Consider the following 22,578-nt stretch of genomic DNA (forward strand, 5'->3'; position numbering starts at 1 on the left):
CAGGGGATTTCTGTGAGAGGTCCCCCAGTATCTCAATCTGTGAGGAGGAAAGATGTTAGAATGGGGCTGTAGGGAGATGAGAAATATCTCTGTGCAGCTCCATTGCTGCTGGATTTAGCCGGCACCATCTTGGATCTGTCAGGTGCCTGATTGTTGGTGCATGATTGCCCTGAGGGTCTCCTGGAGGTATGTGTGTGAAGTAAAATTCCATGCTGTGGAAGTCCCCTCATGGCTGTTAGCTGAGCAGAGATTTACAGAACGCCCCCCTATTATTTTTGAACACACAAATTGAATGAGTTTCCTCTCCATGACTAATGAAGTTCCTCATCTTTTCCTGTGTGATTTGCCCCATGACAGGCTTGTTTTAACCCCTTGTTCCTCCCCACAGCACACCAGGGCAGGACTATCCCCCCAGCACTTGAATGTGACTTTGCCGTTGCTGCAGCAACAAGAGGAGCTGATGATTCCCGCTCATTGTTATGTCAGGCATCCTCTGCTCATTACTAACCAACGTCAGCTGGAGATTGGAAGAAACCCCACGCAGTGCGCTCTGCCATTGGCTGTAAGGTGCTGTCTGTCAATGAGGGGCGGGGCTATGTGGCTGAGTCTGTTCTGCAGCTTGCCTAAGCTTCATTAGCACTGCAGACACTGTCACTAAGTAACTCTTTCTATTCCATTTTTCTTGTGAACGTGGACAGGGCAGAGCAGCTGGCACAATGGTAAGTGTATGATACCTCCTGTCTTATCATGTCCAGTATTATATATATGTCTGTAAAGGATTACTATTACCCATTGGGGTATTGTTGTAATGCTATGTAACAGCTGCATGACATCCATGTATTACAGAATACTGCACAATGCAACAACTGTGGGTGGATGTTTTACATGATGCCATAAAGGATTTGTCTTTCCTGCTTCCCTGCAGGATATAATATTGTTTTCATCCTTTATTCTATTCCCCCCGCCTTGTGCCCTTTCTGTAATTATTTCTTTGTCTCATAATTATTCAACATTTGCAGCATGTACTGTCATAAACAATGAATCCCCAGCTAGACAGCCCTGGTGAAAGAACATTCCAATACTATTCCGATGTCTCCTCCAACGTCAGGAATATGCTGGGAATATGGCTGTGCTTCATCTTCAACGTAAATAATTGGGGACGCAGTCACTAATGTTTACGTCAGTGCACGAGATGCTATTGTCATTTTGGGGAAGGCCCAAGGCGCAAATGCGTCACTTTATTTTCTACCTCCATAAAAGGAGACTAGCACGGAACATGGTAAAATATTTACACGTATGGAATACCAATTGGTGCAACAGTAAAGGTCCTTCTCTGGCATGTGTGTCCAGTGATAGGATTTAGAGTGCTAGGGCTCTATTTATAAAACACGGAATCTGACATTCCCTGGTGGCCATCAATTATTGAAATACATGGACCTGGAAGATTCCTTCCAGGGAATGTCTTATTCCATGTTTTGTAAATAGAGCCCCCAGTGTTGGTGTCTCTAATAAATACATACTGCTTTTAATGCATGACACCGGTTACCCCACTTTCAGAGGAAGACCAGCATGTGTTTGTTTGATGGGATTTAACAAGGTGAAATTTCTGCCCAAATTAAATCATTCTGAAAAAAAAAGATTGTACAACATCAAAATAACAGAATGTCTCTATTACCATGGAGTGATAAAGGCAAATCAATGGTGTGTTACACCAGGTATGACTCTGTATGAGACAGGAAAACCATGTATAAATATTTATATACATTGTATTTTATATCTTTGGTTTTTCTGTACAACTGTTGCTTGAAACTCAAAGCAGATGATAACTCCACTGTTGGTCTTCTGGGTTTTGCCATACCTGCAAAAATGCTCAGCCTATTTGCACATTATGGCCAAGGGTGTAGTGCAGCGTGCCCTTACTTTTTTCGGGACCCCCATATAGGCTCTTCCTGCACACTCGCCACTGATAGCCTTTACTATTACCATGCTCCCTCTTCTTTTTTTACGGCTACACCCCTGTTTATGGCAGACTTGCCAGCTGAAGGCCCCCCATCCAGCACTGCAATGGCTGTCCCTCGTTTCTCCATCTTCCACTTTTGCCTGGTCTTCTTCTGGCTTGAAAGTTTTCAGCGATTCTTATTGGTTGAGTGGGAATGACAATGGCTGTCCCTTGTTGCTTCTTCTTCCACCTTTCCCTGATCTCCTTCCAGGTTTGACGTTTTCAGCAATTTTTATAGGTTGAGTGGGAATGACAATGACTGTCTCTTTCTTGCATTGCTTGCTTGCACTATGGCAAAATTGTCTGCTGAAGGGCCCCCATCCAGCACTGCAATGGCTGCCCCTTGTTGCTCCATCTTCCACCTTTGCCTGGTCTTCTTCTGGCTTGGAAGTTTTCAGTGATTCTTATTGGTTGAGTGGGAATGACAATGGCTGTCCCTTGTTGCTTCTTCTTCCACCTTTCCCTGATCTCCTTCCAGGTTTGACGTTTTCAGCAATTTTTATAGGTTGAGTGGGAATGACAATGACTGTCCCTTTCTTGCATTGCTTGCATTATGGCAAAATTGACTGCTGAAGGGCCCCCATCCAGCACTGCAATGGCTGCCCCTTGTTGCTCCATCTTCCACCTTTGCCTGGTCTTCTTCTGGCTTGGAAGTTTTCAGCGATTCTTATTGGTTGAGTGGGAATGACAATGGCTGTCCTATGTTGCTTCTTCTTCCATCTTTGCTTGGTCTTCTTCTAGGTTTGAAGTTTTCAGTCATTCTTATTGGCTGGCTGGGAATGTCATAGCTCCTGCACATGTGCATGGCAGTCACTTCATCTTGGCATGGAATTGTGTGTAGCCTGTACAGTGAGCTGCATTTGAACAAACATAAAAAGTCCTGATGAGCAGGCAGTAGAATCTCTGATTGAAGAGACTTTATAGTCTGTTCTGCCATAGCTTACCTGTCAGAACTGTTTTCCCTAAAGCAGTACTAAACCTGCAACCACTCACCTATCCCCATCACATCTACCATCTTCCCTATTTCCCGACGACGATCTTCAGCCACCTTGATTGACCATGCTGAAATGATGCAACTCCTGCCCAGGTGTGCACAGTTCATTCATCCCCAGCACACGCAAGGGAACCCAGGATTGACAAATTTTCCTGAGAGCCAATGTTACAGCTCAGAAAAATCTCACAACTTGGCACAGGACAGGCTAGTAAGAACAGTTATTTCACATGGCATATCACCTGTCCTTTTCTGCAATAACCTTCTGCCTGAATCCCAGGCTTTTAGTTCCACTTAAGCAATGCTTACTTCTGCTTTAAACCACAGGTGATGTTTCGAAAGTGGTCCATTTAAATATCCTTTTTTTGTTTGGATAGAGTAAAGAATGCTTAGAATCCCTATCAGTTTTTGCTTCTTTTCTATATGTGTGCCATTGGGGAGATTTTCTTTTACTTCCTGTACTAAAGACAACAGAACATCTTAGACAGTTGATCATAGAACAGGTACCCTTTATTACTTTGGACAATTCCCCACCATCTTCTCTTCTGATCACAAATAAAATTTTAGATTTCCCATTAAAAAAAAGTTCTGCCTTTAAAAACCCTTTACCTATTGCTTTAAACTAGCCATGCACAGGTTGACATAGTCTACTTCATTATTTCATCAAATAGACTACTTGAATCAAATTATGAAGTAATACATTGTGAATTTGATGGCCAGAAGAAATAATTCTCTCAATTGTTTTGTTTTGGAACTTGAATTTTGAAGCTCTCTTTTGTTGAATTGCAGCGTATATGGTGCAGTGTGTGTTACCTGGATAATATATGGAAGTGTTCGATGGTTCCAAGTTAGGAATTGCACTTAGCATTTTAAAAGTTTATTCTTATAAACCAAAAAGCTACTTCCTGCATTTTTCTAACCAGCCAAGTTGGTTCCAACCAGTTGGAAAGCAAAAAAACTTATTGTAAGATGGAATACACAGATAGATTCTATTCAGATATCTTTTCCCCACTACCATCGGGAAGTATCTGCACTGGGCAAACAAACCTTAAAAAACACATTATTAGACATTTGTGATGTTTTTCAGTAGGCAGCTGTTTATCTTAGTGACTTTAGAAATAAAAATGAGAAGTGAGATGCAAAGATTTTGCCAAACTCTGTAGCTGCAGAATTCAAATGGCTCATCTTTAAGTCAGTTCAAACTGCATGCTATTTCCATAAAGAAGTCAGTTTGTTTGTTCATCTCATTCCCCATCTTTAATGAAAAGGGGTATGAAAAAGCAACATTTTGTAATTCCTAGTTGGGCCAGAATTTTTTGCTGTTTTTTTTGTTTCCCTTTACCATGTATTCAGGGATCCTCCAATGTAGAGCTGTTTCTTGATTAGCAATGCTACAAAAAACATAATGCACATGGCCTTTAATGCAACATTCCCCCTTTTCAATAACTCTCAAACACCTATTTACCTAAAAAACCTATTTACCAATAGTTCATGGAACAAAAGAATATAAGTGACATATCTGATGTTACCACATACATTGCTAATAACAAAATTATCAGATATACAGGATATGGATATGTTATTACCACAAACTGGTTTAGAACCTATTTAGAGGTATGGAGACTGGGATGGGCATTGCTGTCAGTGTTTTGGCTCAATGTGAACTAAATGTTTTTTAGCTTAGACTGCCAAGACACAACTGATTTCCCCTAGCCTTGCCACTTGCTTTCTTTAACATTGTGTGGGTGTGTATACGCATTTGTTTATGAACAATAGTGACCTTTCATTTTGAGCTTGTCAATCCACCAAAGGTAATAATTCACTTGTCTGGTATGTCAGCTTCTGGCTTTGTATGTTATGTGAGGAACAAAACCTCAACATACCTCCACCATAGTTCCCCCCATTAAAAGCCCATTATACCTCCACCATAGTTCCCCCCATTAAAAGCCCAACATACCTCCACCATAGTTCCCCACTCTGTTCTTATTCACAATGAGGGCTTACTAAATAATATAGGTGATTCTATTTATGTTCTTTTTCAATTGTATTTTTCCTAACATACCAGTGGTTCAGTAGTTAGCACTCTGGCCTTTGCAGCACTGAGTCTCAAGTTCAAATCTCATCCAGGACACTATCTGCTTGGAGTTTGCAGGTTCTCCCTGATTTTGCATGAATTTCCTCCTGGTACTCTGGTTTCCTTCCACATTCCAAAAACATGCAGTTAGGTTTATTGGCTCCCGTCCCAAAAAAATTGACCTTGGACTGAATTAAAAACATATGACTACGGTAGGGACATCACTAATAAAAGTAATTAACAAAACAGCAGAAAAAGTGGGACTCCAAATTATTCTTGCAAGAAGTCTGGGAGTTTAAGCACATAAACCTCATTATTAGTCCCTAAGTCATTTGTATGCTGGAGCATCTACCAGCTATTAGAAAACAAGTTGTAAGTGGACCAACCTTGAAGTGCCCCCCTCTCCCCCCAATTTTTTTTTTTCTAGCTAAGTGTACAGTATTGCAATCTATCACATTTTAGCTTTGCTTGTCTATAGTTGGTAACCTGTTTACTTCAGTTGATGTCTACATATAGTTATGAATGCAATATTGCGAGGCTGACTTGTTCATTTGTTTATATGACATTTATGTTTCTTTGTTTCTAGTATGGGTTTGTCAACCATGCCTTAGAATTATTGGTAATAAGAAACTATGGCGAAGAAGTATGGGAAGATATCAAGTAAGTTAATTATCTACTTTATGTGTTTGCATTTTTTATGGTATTAGCATTGCTATTAAACCGACCACACAAAGTAGGAACTTTATTGGTAATTATAACCAATATTACCAACAGCCTTATAGTATTTAGGCCCTTCCAAATGAATCTAAGTAGAATATTTGAGATTAACCTGTATATTAAAGCCTATTTCTGGCCAAAAATACACCTACTTTCCACACCCCTTTTTATCTTTGCCTAAATTCACTATACAGGAACTTTTGTCAGCAATGTTTCTAACCACTAGTACAGAGGACCCCATCGCTGGACAGTCAACAGGAAAGGTGCCACATCATGCAGGCAGTGAAGTGGATACAATAAGGGGGATATCTCCTTCTGTGAATAGAAGAGAGGTTTGGGACTGGAGTGCTAGGTGGCTATGACGTTTGGTGAGTAAAAAGGCAGCTATAAATTAAAAAAAAGTCACAAACAAGACATCAGCAGTATGCTGTACTCAGTAAGTGATTTTTCACATCGTAGCATAGATGATTCAGAGGCGTATGGCACACTGCTGATGACTCCTTGTCCTTTTATTTCCTTAGAAAATGCTAAGAAAGGTCCAAGGAGCTGGTGGCATTACCTGTATTAAACCATAGGACCGGTGTCGTTCTGTAGCGGCAGCAGGGCTGTGTTTGTACATAAAACAGTAATAAAGAGGACCGAAAGAGAAATGGATGTTACTGATATCCTGGCAATCAGAGTTCAATGCTTTATGGCAAAATATTATTATTAATATTATTATTATTAATAAACAGGATTTATATAGCGCCAACTTATTACGCAGCGCTGTACATTAAAAATGGCAAATGAAATAAAAATGAAAATCTTCCTCTGTATAAGTAACTTCAGGGCAGATATTCATGTGTTTATAGAGTCTCTCAGCTCTGACTCATCTAGGCTTGGTTGAAAACAACTTAATTAGATCAATACTGTTCAATACTCTGCTAAGGTCTGCTGAATCCTTCATCAATTATCATGTAAATAAGTACTACCAAACACACACCCATGCACATCTTTGAAAGTTCATACAGTGATATCTACAGTGTAATTCAGTTTAGGTGGTCTGTTTTATGAAACTCAGGTTTACGAGATGCGTGTGCAATGGGAATTTGTCTTCACACAAGAATGTTAATGCATCGCACTTGATCGTTTCATCCACTGAATGAATCTTCGTTTAAATCTTACATGACATTCAATGCATTTGTATAATAGGTAAATGCTCTTACGTCCTAATTCCATTAGAAAATAGAAAATGTTCCTATGTAATGCTTACAGATTGTAAAATGAGATTGAAGAATTTTCTATGACAGTGTATACCTTTCTAGATAGAGTTGAGCTTCCAATATGGTCCTTTTTTTTTTTTTTTACAAGAATTCTGTTTTTTTTTTTAACTGGACAAATTTTAATTCTACATGTTTATTTACCACAAGGAAAGTGCAATGATTATGTGAACAGCGCACTTGGATCAGTAATTTAGCTCTCACAATTTAGCTTTCTGTAGAAAATAAAGAAAATTCTGAAGTTTGATTGGTTGCTGTAACTTTAACCTATTTCTGTTAGTGTGTTATTATATATCAAGGTAGAATTCAGTTGATCACTATTTTATAAAAATAGTGAAATGGACAGTAAAATGCAATAGTGGTGTTACTTATAAAAATACCAATCAGGCTGAAATTTGGAGATTTCCTAATCATGGTTTGCATACTAAATGCAGGTCAGTAATACAGAAAGTTTTAGAGCAAGAGGGTTGGTATAACAGCCTGGCAACTAGTGATGTCAGATATAAGTCCATAGTGGTATATGTGGTAGCAGATCCTAGTGTCCATTTAAACTTTAGCAATCCATTGCTGTAAATAAACTCACACATCTGTTAATATGCACTAACACACAACAGATGTAGTAGAAAAAGGTAGAAAAGTTTTATACTTTATATATATATGTATATACTTTATACAAAAGGTTGTAAGCTCTTCTGGGCAGGGTCATTGTTTGTATCTGCCATTTGCTGCCTCTATTTGATGTACTGCACTGCATAATATGTTAACACTATATAAATACTGTTTATTATTAATAATATTAAAAGATTTGATATTTGTACTTGGGTCCTTTGATGTGATGGCTCTGGTATAGAGGTAATATTGTAACTCAAAAAACTGATGGTCTTCTAAAAACAAAACATGCAGAGTCATAATAGGAACATAAAAAGTTCATAGGGTTTTGTGGCACCTCAACTTTGCAGAAAGAAAATCTTAATCAAAATAGCATAACAAATCTACTTACTTTTATGTCCAGATATGAATTGGAAAGCAACATGATTACTGGACCTAAAAAGGGGGTGATTGATGAAAACTGGAATACAGGATGTTGACTGTAGCAATCAATCAATAAAATCTGGAACTTTGAGGATATTAAAAGAAGCCAAAACTTCCAATGTTATGCCCCAGCATTTCCTGTTTTTCACAGATAATCACACAAGCACCATATTTGCACAGTTGTAAGATGTTATACTGCAGTCTGGCCATACATAACATTTAGAGGAGTTTTTCCATTAAAAAAGTAGATATATCTAAAACTAGTCTAGCTGTTTAAAAGAGAAAATCCTAACCAAAAGGCTGCTTTTGAATAAAGAAACATTCCAGGACAAGGCATGGCAAATCAGTACTAATGAAAAGGTTATCTTCAGGGAGCATACGGTCAATACTGGTCACCAGCCCTTTGCCTTCTGCTTGACACTTTGGGCTTTATTTATTAAAGCTCTCCAAGGCTGGAGAGGATACACTTTCATCACTGAAGCTGGGTGATTCAGTAAGCCTGGAATGGACTAATCCAAAATCATTTGCTATTTGTTAGCAAATGTTTTAAATCCTGGACCATATATATTCAAGGTTTGCTGGATCACCCAGCTTCACTGATGAAAGTGTAAATTCTCCAACATTGGGGAGCTTTAATAAATCAAGCCCTTTCAGTACAGTTTACACATGATATTGATTTTTTTGTACTGAAATTTGGTAGGATGTTTTATGGTTCCTATTTAAAAAAAATTGCCATTAATGGTGATCCCCTGAAATGCCTAATTATTACATCATAATGGTACATCCCCAATAACATATATTGTAAAGAGCTTTTACAAAAAATAACAGTATTTTTAAGGCAATAAATTGGAAATTAGAATAAATTGCCTTAAATACAATAACAGGAAATATGATGTTTGAAAAGCTGACAATGTATGGAAAAATTATAAATAAACAATTTATTTAAATATAGCAGTTCATTGTCACAAGACTTATAAGACAAAAGTATAAATACAGATAAAAGAACACATTTGTCAAACATTCACTGAGCACTATAAATTATTAACAAAGTTGTCTTCTTTGATTTATAGAAGCTGAATCATGCCAGAAAAATGTGTTTGTTTTCCAAAAGTATTAATCTATTTATAGTTCCAAAACTTGCTTTGCACTAGCGCAGTGAACTGTTTTTTATTAGAAAAAAACAAAGTAAAAATGTCAAATTTATTGTCAAGAAAAAAATACTTTTTAAACCATTTACTTCCTATTTTCTTTAATGCCCCTTTTTTCCCAAATGTTTCTTACCTACAATACGTTACATAATGTATGCATATATTTTTAGTACTAATTTCCAAGGCTGCATGATAGCATACAAATTGGTAACCACAAGTTTTATTTATTTTCATTGTATGATACGTTGTATGTTGCGAACTCTCCAAACACTGGGTAAATATAAAATGTACGCATTTGTAAAATGTACACATACCAATCTCAGTGTTTTACCACATGTCAGTCCTGAGCACAATTCAAACTATGTTGGTTTATTAAAAACCTAAACTAAAGGTACAGAAAGTATAATAAATGCCATTTCCACTTTGAACCCTTTAATTTTAAATAATTCATTATTTTCCGTTTCAATATTTTTAATTATATACTTCAAAGTGTGATTGCTTCCATACTATTACTGCATTTCCATATTCTTTCAACAGTAAATGAACTTTAAAAGCCACCCTTGTCTTCTTTACCTGATTGTACTGTAAAGAAATCCATCCTCAAGGATCCCCAAAGAGAAAAGGGATTAAATATTCATTGTTTAACAAATTCAAAGACTTCACTGTCTTTGTTGTAAATTTTGGAAATTAATTTTTCCACAATGCCTACAACTATAGAGGTAAATGAAGGATCTAAAGTGATTTTACTGCTTGTTCAGAATATGTTTGGTACCTTCTATAAATGTATGCCTTTGTGGACCCTGAGCAGTCCAGTCTTGTTATAGTGACCTGTCCTACAAAAATTTCATTTGTCTGTAAATTGTTCTGTAACAATTAATTCTAGTCCAACAATCCTTGTCCAAGGTCAGAGGTGAAACATGAAGCCTTAAAGCTGGTTGGAAAAGTCAGTAAATACAACTTAAGGCACCTGGAGCAAAATGTCATGATAAATTCTCTAATGCCTCTTACAATTAACCACCATAGCGCTGCTCAGTCCAGTTTGGTAAAGTTTCTTCTTTTTTAGTGATCTTTAGATATATCTGTCAGAAAAAAAATAAGGAAGTTGTCATTACTATTTGTGTTACTAGCTAAAACATGTAGTTGCCTGGGTGTTTTATTAACCCTCCTAATTCAATGTTGCACCTAAAATGCATTAAGGTCAAAAAAATGGGCAAAATGAAGGTATTTTTTTTTTTATGGTTTAAGGGTGCACAAGCTTTACATGGCAGCTAAGAGATGTAAAAAGTTATCTTGAATTTACTTGGACCTGTACTTTTACTAAAAGTAACCCCATATAAACTGATTATTTTACAAATATTTTATAAATAAATAAATATAAACCAATAATACACAAATGATACAACTCCTTAAAACAGGTCCAATAAAACTCAAATTACAAACAACAATTAAAAAAAACAAAAAAAAACAACATCCTCTAAGTTTTGCGGTAAATTATTTTAACCAAAATCACTGATTAACCATATTATGGTCATAATATGGCTATAGCCATTTAGCCATACACAATACAACATTTCTAGTCAGTTTGTTTTGCCTTACATGTGCTTAATAAGAACAATATGTCCCATAAGAACAGAAATAAATTCATGTCTTTTTATTCATATTAGACATTACATTGTTATACTTTGTTACAGTATTGTTATAGAAAAATATGAACCAAGCTGTTCTGCATGCTTGAGATAATCCAAATAACCAGTTTTATCCAGAACCACAAAGAAGGAGTAATTTAATAGCTGAACTATTAAACATGAGGCATCATAAGATCATTTCCTAACAAAATTCATTGCCATTTGTAGAAGAGAAGCACAGCTTGATGAAGAAGGACAGTTCTTGGTGAGGATAATTTATGATGACTCCAAAACTTATGACCTTGTATCAGCAGCTAGCAAAGTGCTCAGTAAGTATATCATATATTCCTGTTAAGCTGTGATAACCTTTTCAGGAAGTCTTAAAGGAAGTGCATGTGTTAAAAAATACTGTTTTAGGTCTATTAATAATATATGCCTTTAATAAACTTTACCGTTCTCTAGCAAGACATTTATGTAGCAGTTTTCTTTATGTCAAGAAAGTATATACACTAAAGGCTCCAACATTGGCATCTGTCTTGCAGTGCCCTCTGTGGTTCAATGGTTGTGCATTTCATTGTACGTAGACATGACTTATGACAGCTTACTTTGTCAAGCTGAATGTTGTGGAAAGAATTCCTGAGAGATATTAAAACCCAATATACAGTATACTTTTGTTTGCCAGCATACATACCATATCATACATACATACATACATACACATAACATACATACATATTATTTTTGTTTGACATTTGTTTATTTACAAAACCTAGAAGATTTACATTGTTATTGATGTTCAATAGCCCCTACTACCATCTGCATGCTCCTGCAACTAAGTGAATGGAATCGGAGTAAGCTGTGTATCTGCCTGTGACTACAGTAGAGGCAGTTTGTGTATGATGGGATAGTCCATGCCAGTCCACAAAATGCACATGCGAAGGCTTCCCTGTCTCTTGCAATTCTCCTAAAAACAATTAAAGGGAGGATGAGGGTCAAAGCTTCTACCTTGCCTTTTATTTTGTATTTTTAAAAAACCAACATTATATTCAGTGATGTACAAATAATAGGCAGATGGCAAATTTGCATACATTACAAGCCAGCCCAGTAAAGCTTACAATCTAAGGAGTGAAGGAGCATAGTAGACCATAGGTACAGGAAGTGTAACTGTAATTAATTAGTGATGGTTAGGGGAGAGGGGAAGATGGGTGGGTAAGATTCAAGCAATGCTGGGGACTTGTTTAGGTGTAGAAGCAAGCCTACCGGCATCGGGATTGGACCTACAGAGGGAGGGCATCCCTAGGGAAGCCTTGGAGCCATGCACAGAAAAAAGGATTTGATAAATTTGTGAGTAGGTCAATGAAGGTGCAGAGATGGCACTTGGGGGTGTATTTCTATATACGTTCAGAAATTTAAGTGAGACAGACCAGAAGAGTGATTTAAAGCACAGTGGCATCAATTTGATTCCAAGGTCAACTGGAAGCCAATATAGAGCTTTGCAGAGAGGAGCAGCAGATGAGGAGTAAGAGATAGAGAAGTCTAGCTGTAGTATTCATGACAGACTGCACAGTTGAGAATCTAGATAGTGGAGGAAATTGAGTAGTTAAAGAGGAACTAAACTCAAAAGTCACCCAAAAAAAAAAAAACTTACCTTCAATCCTGCAGAGCAGTCGATCGGTCCGGAGGCATCTTCCACCCGGTCCTGGGTCGTCCCTGCATCCATCTCCAGGCCGTTGATCCGGGCACCACTATCTTCTCTTTTTTCGGCATGTTCTTGCTATGTCACCCGACCCAGGCGTGAGATCGGGTGACGTAGATGAGAAAGAGACTTGCCGATCTCACTGGGCATGTGTGAGTTCGGCAATTCTTTTTCCCCTTTTGACGAAAGGGCTCCTTCTGCTTCCACTTAAAAAAACAAACAGAATTTTTACCTTACATACCAGGGTTGTCTACCCTTTGATGTAAAGTAAAAATTCTGAGTTTAGGTACGCTTTAAGGCAAGAGGTAACAAATGCTTATACCCACAGATTGGTGATTTCTAGGTAAAGGAATCGACATATTTTAAAAATGTGGTACAGGTGTAATGTGTAGGACCTAGAGATTTTTTGTATGTGGTAAGGGGAAAAGTCTGCAGAGTCCACAGTGGTTTCAAGACTGCATGCATGTGATGTGACAGATAAGATCATGTTATTTACAGATAGGCAGATGGCAGAACAACGTATAGAAGGTGAGTAGGGAAAGGTGCTTATTTCAGTTTTATCCAAGTTGAGTTGCAGATACTTTTGAGCTATCCATAATAAGATGGCTGACAGGTAGCATGAAACTTTATCTAGGACAGAGGGGGACAAATCAAGGGCGGACAAGTGCATTTGACTCCCATCTGAATAGAAATGGTATTGTAGGCAGATATATGTTTGCCAAAAAGGGCAGTATATAGAGTTCAAAAACTAAGTACAGGTTCAAGGACTAAGGACTATGCCTTGGGAAACACTTTTAGTAAGGGGAGTGGGAGAGGGAGTTCCGTCAATTAAAGATATTTAAAATAAGGGATCAGAATAATAGGAAGTATACCAAAAACAGGGCAGTCTGACCAATACTGATCAGGTGCATGGTCTGGATTAGAACGGTATGATCAAAAAGTGTGAGAAAATATCTAGGAGAAGGAAAGAAATGTTGCCTTACTTAGCTCTAAGGAGGTCGTTGGTGACCTTTGTGTCAACTGAGTGCATGGACCAAAGCACAGGTTGAAGAGGGTCAAGTAGCCAGCTTAAAAATGGAATCTTTTTTTAGTCTTTTTTAAACAAAAAGCTCAAGTCATTTGGAGGCATAATTCAAAAGAAAAATAGGAAAGCTGAATGCTTAGGGAAAATTTTCTAGTGGCTCATTGTAACGTAATTTGTCTCTGAAAGAGGGAGGGGGGAATAAAACATATTTGCACCATTTAATTTCCACCCTTGCTATTTTTTTAACTATCGCTAGACTGAGTTTTTATTCAGCCTGTTCGTATCATGTCAATCTACCCTAACCACCTAGCAGTTAGAATATTAGCTCAGGTAGCATCTTCCTCATTGTCACATTTGCTCAGCTGTTGGCTTCTGCCAAACTTTCTTCCTCTTCAGAGCCACAGTCATAGATTTGCTCCAGCCCCTGAGGTAATGTTTACAAATGAAATTTTTTAGGAAATGACCCCTTGATGACCCATCTGCCTGCATTCTGTTCTGTCCTTAGCAGGACAGGAAGCACTTAATGGCTACACTGGACGAGAGGAATGAGAGAACTACACATTTGTCTTAATCACCAATATCAATGCAGAGTATATGTATATATATATATATATATATATATGTGTAAATACATGCTAGGAAAGGGGTTTGGATGCTAAATAAATGTTCTCTTCTACCTACAGCAGACTGCTGATATCATCTCATCCTAGGCAAAATTACTAACTGGAGCCCAAAAAGTCTGTTCAGCTTTTAATGATGCAAAGTGGAGCATTTCTGAAATTAATACTGTTGTTAAATTTGTGGACATGTTTAAAGTTGCTGTAAGGTCCACTTCAAAAGATAAAATCATAAATAATTTGTTAATAGATTGGACAAATAGTGTATATTCCAAGAAAACTGCTACATACTTGGAAAACGAATAGTATGACTTCTCATGGAAACACGTATAGGTCTGCTTGTAAAATAGAGACCACCACCCAAATTCTGTAAAATTGATAAATAGGTAATAAGTAATAATTACAACACTGAACCTTGGGTATAATACTAACAACCACAGACAATTCAGAGTATAGATCATTAATAATTACTCTCTAAATATGGTTATTTATTTAAGCCATTGACCAATCCATTTTTGGACAAAATTTTCCATTGACCTTAACTTGAATAAAACATTTTGGGTTTGAGGGTAATTCAAGGCTGAAGGAAAATTATGTGATAGGTTAGCAAACGCATTTTTTAATACTTCTTACTTAACTCTAATACTACACTGGGCCTATATGTAAAAACCTCCACATAGTGACCAAACAGGATTCATCTGTTATATAAAAAAATGAAATAAGTAATCTGAAGTTACTTTTTGCAAGCTCCTCATTATTTTATTTTTTTGGGGGGGGGAGGAGCTGAACAATATCTTACACTCTCTACCTTCATAAGGTTATTCAGAAAACCAAAGATTAAATTGGAATAACGTCTTTCAATATTCTGGATAGACTTGATTGGTTGAGCCAGTTTTGTCAGTATTATCTAGTTTGAAAAGGCATGTATAGGTAGGTGTGTACTTTACATTGTGTTCTGGTCATGTAATACATTCTGTGGTTTACCCATTTCTCCATAAACTGCTACAGCTGGTCTTACAGATGGCAAAAAGCAATGACCACTTCCTGGAATCATGGAAAATCTTTATACTAGAAGCAGGCTTAGCTGTACAAAGCAAGGTTTGGTTATTACATAATGTAATATTATGTAATAATTACCATTACCTCATTACCATGACGAAAAATACAGAAAATATATTTACCTTTCACCTGACGTGTGCTATGGAGAGGGTGACATCACCATGCAGAAAGATCTTCTTGTAAGATTTGGGATCCTTAGCACTTTAAAGGTCCCTCCAGATGAATTGAGTTGTTGCCGTCAATGGGTAAAAGGCAGACAAAGTTAAATATATTTTTGAACTTTTTCTCCTAATTTTACAACTGTTTTTTTTTATGAGATGAGGGCTTGATGTAAAAAGAAGACCTTTCTTTTTAATGCATAGTCTCCTTTCAGTATGAAGATTCTCCACTAAACCAAACAGAAGAACACTGTGTTATTTAGCAGCAATATGAGCAGTAAGTTCTTATTCTGTGTGGGTTGTTTTTTTTTCCTACTGGTTCACTAATTATGACACCAATTCGAAGAAAACTCCTCATCTTCTATTGTGCCTAGCCCTTTAACTAACACTTAATAAAAATGTATTGTCCTGTATGAACTGTAAAATATGCTAATTTGTTTTTTCTCTGAAATGTCACACAGATCTCAATGCTGGGGATATTCTCCAAATGTTTGGAAATATGTTTTTTGTTTTTTGCCAAGAATCTGGCTATGACACAATCCTGCGTGTCCTTGGATCCAATGTCAGAGAATTTTTGCAGGTCAGAAAACAGTTCCTGTTTTGTAAATCACTCAACATCATTGCCAGAAAGCAAACATACAAAGAAACTTCATGGTTCATAATCTAAGCTAATTGGCAACAGTTTAGCAGTGATTAATTCCTATATTTATATTGACCTCAGATAGGAAATGAATAGTCAAGATATCATATTTCTTAAACATTATGAAAATCGATAGCATTTATGAAAAACCAAATGACAGCAAGTGAATGTTGGTTCTGTTAAATGGTCTCTTGTGTGCTTTTAGGACTTGTATAAAGGGAAAAATCAATTATGCTGAAATGTGAGTGCAAATTACTGACTAATATCTTAGTCTTTTAAAAGGTGGTTAGAATGTTCTATAGAATGACGTTTAGCGAATCACAGATTGTGTAAAAGAGAGAACAATATTTTAATTGATGACTTAAAGTTAAAACAAACAGCCAAATGCATGGATAAAATACATATATAGGAACTTTCTAACTTGCCAAAGGATTTGTATTCCCGTCCATTCAATCCTGAAATGTATATAGCTCCACCATAGTGCATAGCCCTGTCTGGCAAACCAGGAGCCCTGGTTTTACTTTTCTGCAGTTCAGTAACACTTACAGGTCTTGTTACTTCTTAGGACTATGACTGAACAGTAAAAGAAGAAGCAGCAGAATGATAAGCCCATCTTTTGTCACTCTGTGCTCTCTTTCTTTCAGCACATATGCATACAGCATACCTAGAACCCTTCATTCTGGTGCATACTTACTTCACTGCAAGGGTGGTGGCCTCCCATGGTGTTTACATCCTGGCTGCAAAAATCTCCTACATATACACTAATGGAGCTGACAGTGGACAGTGACCGTGGAGACACTTGGATATTTTTTTTTTAGCCATCATATAAGATTATAAGTGGGTGGAGGGTTACATTAGTTTAGGGGGCTAAAGAAAATGAAGTGTAGTTTATTCCTAAAATTATTTTGTTTAAATACTTTATCAAAAGCCTAAAACAGATAATCAGAGGATATAAACAAACTCCAGGTTAGGTAAACATTTGCGGTAAGGTTGCGATGCGTTTACTGCTTCCTCACGTCAGGAACTGCTGCCTCTCAGGAGGTGGTAGATGGTAGTGTCTCCCTGCCACAGGCTAATAGGCAATAAAAAGGGATGGCAGTGAGCAGTATCAGTACCTTTCTCTGCCTCCACATGTCAAATGTTTATATTTAGTAGATGATGGATAATGATGATATTTGCTAAATAAGCAGGACATTGCTAACATTTGCTTTCTATTTACAGAACTTAGATGCTCTGCATGATCATCTGGGTACCATTTATCCAGGTATGCGTGCTCCATCATTTAGGTGCACCGATGCAGAGAAAGGAAAAGGTCTTATTTTGCATTACTATTCAGAAAGAGAAGGACTGCAGGATATTGTCATTGGTATTATTAAAACAGTGGCACAGCAGATCCATGGAACAGAAATAGTTATGAAGGTTAGTGCTTGAAACACTTGTGTCATTTATTAGTTTATTGTTCTTAGGAGCTTACACCTACAGAACAGGCTTTAACTTTGAACACAGGGCCTCTGTATTATTCTTGGAAAATTTTGACTGGTCCACAGACTCTGGTTGCAATGTATAAAAAGCAAACTAGCAAAAAATGTCTTGTTGCCCACAGCACAACTTCTAGAAGTCATATCAGCATTTGAAATATAAAAACCCCATGACCACGTATTTTGTCATGAAAAAAGTTTAAATTAGTGATTGCTATTCTTCCCTAGATATTATTTTAGATCCAATTAGAAATGTAGTATTGTCGCTGAATAATTCCTCAACCACAAACCCCTTTTTATATTTAATATAGAATCACCTGTTGGCACAGACATGATCATTATTGTACCACATTATTTACACTAGAAAAAAACAAAGTGACTCTCAATAATCTGGTATCTTGCTTTATTTAGGATTCACATGCCATGCTAATCTATATTGCCAATTTGTAGAATAACACGGGGAGCAGTTGATTCTGCCCTCACATATTTGCTTACAGCAAATCAGCTATAGGCCTAACCATAATGTATCATCTTAGGTCCCACATTATAAAAAAAAGTGTTTATATTCTGCTATGAAAACTAGTTCTGTTAAAGTTTTATCTTTCTATATTTGATAAAACATATAATGGATCCTAATTGGTAATTTGTCCAAAAACTGAATAAAAATGACACACAGACACGCATTTCTATATTCTCTACTGTAGGATGTTATATCTATCAGTATATACGGATAAGCTAATTTACTAAAAGAGTTTAGAATGTTCACACAAACGTATGAAGAAACACTTTAATCAGCCAATCGTGGAAAAAAAAATCATGTTTATTTACTTCTCCAGCCAATAAATTAACAAATAAAGCAAAACTTTATTTTTTTGTGTGAACATTACAACAAATTCGTAAATGAGCCTCAGTATATAGTAATGGGTAACATTGCCTACAATATTTAATTTTTTAAAAGAAAATGTAACAGTAATTCTATACTTTTGATAAGGTTATTCAGCAAAGAAATGAGGAATGTGACCACACTCAATTTTTGATAGAAGAAAAGGACTCTAAGGAAGAGGACTTCTATGAGGATCTGGACAGATTTGAAGAAAATGGAATACAGGAGTCACGTATTAGCCCCTACACATTCTGCAAGGCTTTTCCATTCCACATAATGTTTGACAGAGACCTTGTTGTTACACAGTGTGGGAATGCCATCTACAGAGTCTTGCCACAGGTAACATTATTTAATCTGGTACTCAAATATGCAAGTATGCTCAAATGAGTGAACAATCATACACCCAAAGAACTATTCACCCAAGAAAGAAATCAAAAATATACCATCTAAAAGTTGTCCAATAGCCACCCAACCCTTCTGTCTACAAATGTGTGCGGTTTCCCATATACAGCCTAAAACTTTATATGTAAGTCGGAATCATCTTTCTCTTAGAAAACCAATTATTTGACAGTTAAACAATATACATTTATAGCATGTAATGCATGATCATTATTAACTCTTACATTGTACATTATCACAAGTAATACAGAATCTTTTCTTCATCAGGTAAATCAAATACCAGATGTTTGACTAGGTTATTGAAACAATAAATAATGATGTGCAAGAGACAGCAACCTGTCTATCTTATCCTATCTTTTTGTGTCATATGTAACTTTGTAGCTATGGTAGTATAATGAAATACATGATGCCAAATTCAGGAGATATTTGGCTTCATCTAAATTGTACCTGAAAAGGGCCTGGGTGGGTCAATGAGTAATTGTGTCTTTGGAGATTTGCAACAATTTGTTGGCCCTGGAACCCTTGGCCAATAATAATAAACAGAAACATGTTTTTGAGACTGGTGGGAGTTGTAGCCTAAGGTCAGGTGGACAGGCTGTGTTCAGCCTGTATACTGGGAGAGCCTCGGAGGTCTTCCACAATTTAGGTCTAGTCTGACCACTAACTGAAGAGTGTCAGAGAGAGAGAGCCAGGAGGCTAATTTTGTGTTTATTCTCTGTAATGCAGTAATGACTGTGATACCCCTGTGTGGGAAATCCCTGAATTTTACTTTTTTTGTTCCTGTTTTGTAAATAAAATTGGGCAAAGTGATCTGACATATGAAATACCTCTCTGCAGCACATGCATTTGAAGCCAAACTCCCAGACTATGCTATGTAGGAGCAGGAAAGAGGAAGCTTTTGCACCGGGAAAACAACCAATTAACCTGTTTATGGTTTGGACTTATTTCATTTAGTTAAAAAATGTATGTGGTGAAATGCGTGTGTTCTCTTTTGGCACTTTAAGTTGAGTCTCATATTGTCTATGGGCCACAATCAAAATAGAAGCTTCAAGACCTTCCTCTGCCAGACCCTGGGATTGTAGATCGTAATGAGGAGTAGGTAGCTATAAGATGCCCAGCATGTTTCACTGCTGTTTCTAAACAATGTCTGGTGGAGTCTCTCAAATCAGTTCCTCTAGCTCAACATACCATTTTTGAACTGACCTATTGTCCCCAGCCCAGTCCTCCCCGGTGTAAGGGTTACTGTGGAAGCCTTACAATCTTTACAATTATTCAGAATATGTGGTGGTAATAATACAGATGAAGGAGATCTGTATTTCTGTTACCATAAATCATGTGTGGACATGCAGAATCTATAAATGAAAAGCTATCACATATAACATACAATTATTGGAAACAATTCTAAAACCAGTGGGCTATTGTAAAGTTGGATTCTAAGAACACAGAATTTTTTGGGGGATTCCAAAAATGAGTATACTATACTAATACATGTATTTAATCGGATTTCTTCTTGTGTGTTCTATATTTTGCAGCTCCAGCCAGGAAATTGTAACCTGCTGTCTGTGTTCACTTTGGTACGACCACATATTGACATTAGCTTTCATGGTATCCTGTCTCACATCAACACTGTGTTTGTCCTGCGGAGTAAGGTAATTGATTTTTAATAAAGCTAGGGGCTGATATGCTGTAAAGAGATAAGAATTCAGAAAATCGAGAACACAAGAATATGAAAAGAGCACTGGGAGATGTGGCATTTAAGACAGCAAGATTGTAGCAGATGTTAAATTTCTTTTGTTGAGAATTTCAAAGCTAGCTGACAACCTGAAAATGTGTTTTCAGTCCTGTTTAGAGCCAAGTAACACTTTTTAAAACCAGAACAGCTATAAAGAACCAAACATACCTCCTGACATCCGCATAATGAAATTTAAACTTTCGCTTCCCAATCCTGGGGGTAATACACACAAGCAGATCTGCTGTTCCAATTTTGCACTTGGCCTTGGCATAAGGCAAAAAAAAATTGCTTGTTCATGATTGAATGGTTTAAGTCAGCAAAGCTTCACTCCATTTACTAAATCAGGTAAAAAAACTTACAACGTGATATTTTACTTTGCTAAGCCTGTATTCGTTTAGTGTTAACTCAAAAGTGTTTAACTCATAGATACAATTACATATACAATACAGGATAATATGAGTTTGCATTCTGGAATGTTTTTTGAACTTCCTTTAAAATATGTATCCTGACAATTTGTGTTAGAACAACAGGGATACATATTTGTGTACCAACTTTGTGAACAGAATGCTAAAAAAGAATTTATGAGTGACCCAACAGAGTTTGAAAAGGCTGAGTTAGGAGGGTGAGATTGAATGACACTAATAATGTAGATTTGTTTTTTTATGGCATTATTGCACCAGGACAACTGCCATATGGAAGGAGGCCTTATTGGATATAGTAAATGCAAGGAGGCATCTGATTTTCTAATGGGACAAATTAACAATCCATTGTAGACACTTAACACTACTCATAAAATTGCAATTACCAATATCAAAATGTTGATCAAGAATTGGGAATGATGTATAACACAAAATGATTATGTGATGTAACTTTCCTATTCATGGATTATCACTGCAAGCATTCGCAGTGAGCTAAGGACATTATCACTAGACAATCTATGATTGGATATGATGTCTGATTTAAATAATTGTGATTGTAGAACAATGATAGACAACTCATGTGGGGTAACAGCTTTGATGTGACCTTAAACTCATCATCTGAACACCCTCCTTAACCTTGGATAGTTGTACAATACAATGATGTCTGTATTATAATCTTCAAAATGTGTTTAAAGCCCACAATTTTTGTTTTGTTTTAATTAGTGTAGGGAAGGGTTAACCCCCCCCCTTTGTAATTTTTTCTGTCTGTGTCCCATTGGAAGATATTACTTCCTGTCCTGGAGGTTTATTAAGAAATTAGAGCAATTAAGTGAGTGCAGTCTAAAACAATTGTCACCAGAACATGTGTCTCCATTAGATGATTGTACCCATGCCTCTTGCTTTGGTGACAAATTTTGGATTTTTCACAACTTTCTTTTTAGAGACAGGAGGCATCAAGACAAACAGAGAAACAAATGGTTCAACATAGTCACTTAAAAGTTTCTATTTTTCTGGAGTTGTATTTCCTTTTAAGATGAAGTTTAAAGATCAAGAGTCCCTATACAAATAATAACCCCCAAGGGTGACAGAGAAGGGATAACAACCCAACAGGGCTTAAGCTACGTACACACGGCAGATTTTTATCGCCCGATAATCGGCATCGGCCAAATATCGGGCGAAAATCTGCCGTGTGTACAGTTGGTGTCGTCCATCGTCCGAACGACCGTCCTGCCGGATCCACGGACGATGAACGACGACCGATCCTAATGAAAGGGAAGGGGAGAGCGCGCAGCAGGGTGCCGCTCCGTCGCTCTCCCCCTCCCCTCTCCATAGAGCATGAACGGTGCTGTATGTACAGCACCGTTCATGCATCGTGTAGTCCCTTGGTGTTACCAAAAATTGCAAGTGTGTACGCAGCTTTAGCCCTTCCTACCTCTATCCAAAACCAAAAAATAGTTTTGTCTTTACATACACTTTTCTACTGAGTAGCTACATGATCCTTTTTTTTTAGATAATAACAAATCATACAGAAAGGAAAAAACAAAACAGGATCCTTTTTAAGACACTGCAACAGTATTAAAGCAAAAGGTAGTCCAACACATTACTAAAAAGGAGTTTTTATTTTTTGT

At 37.0% G+C, this 22,578-nt stretch overlaps 1 protein-coding gene across 1 annotated transcript in view; it reads left to right on the top strand.

Annotated features, from left to right (window-relative positions):
- The first annotated feature begins 585 nt into the window (after positions 1 to 585).
- The window catches only part of GUCY1B1 (guanylate cyclase 1 soluble subunit beta 1), a 38,621-nt gene continuing 16,628 nt past the window's right edge, over positions 586 to 22,578 (top strand). The window contains exons 1-7 of the mRNA XM_072405963.1: positions 586 to 719; positions 5,651 to 5,724; positions 11,074 to 11,174; positions 15,861 to 15,979; positions 17,261 to 17,458; positions 18,509 to 18,739; positions 20,332 to 20,448. Coding sequence (XP_072262064.1) covers positions 717 to 719; positions 5,651 to 5,724; positions 11,074 to 11,174; positions 15,861 to 15,979; positions 17,261 to 17,458; positions 18,509 to 18,739; positions 20,332 to 20,448 — 843 coding nt within the window. The 5' untranslated portion in view covers positions 586 to 716. The remainder of the gene's footprint in view (positions 720 to 5,650; positions 5,725 to 11,073; positions 11,175 to 15,860; positions 15,980 to 17,260; positions 17,459 to 18,508; positions 18,740 to 20,331; positions 20,449 to 22,578) is intronic.

The sequence above is a fragment of the Pyxicephalus adspersus genome, chromosome 3 (genome assembly GCF_032062135.1).
Source record: "Pyxicephalus adspersus chromosome 3, UCB_Pads_2.0, whole genome shotgun sequence".
NCBI classification, from domain to species: domain Eukaryota; kingdom Metazoa; phylum Chordata; class Amphibia; order Anura; family Pyxicephalidae; genus Pyxicephalus; species Pyxicephalus adspersus.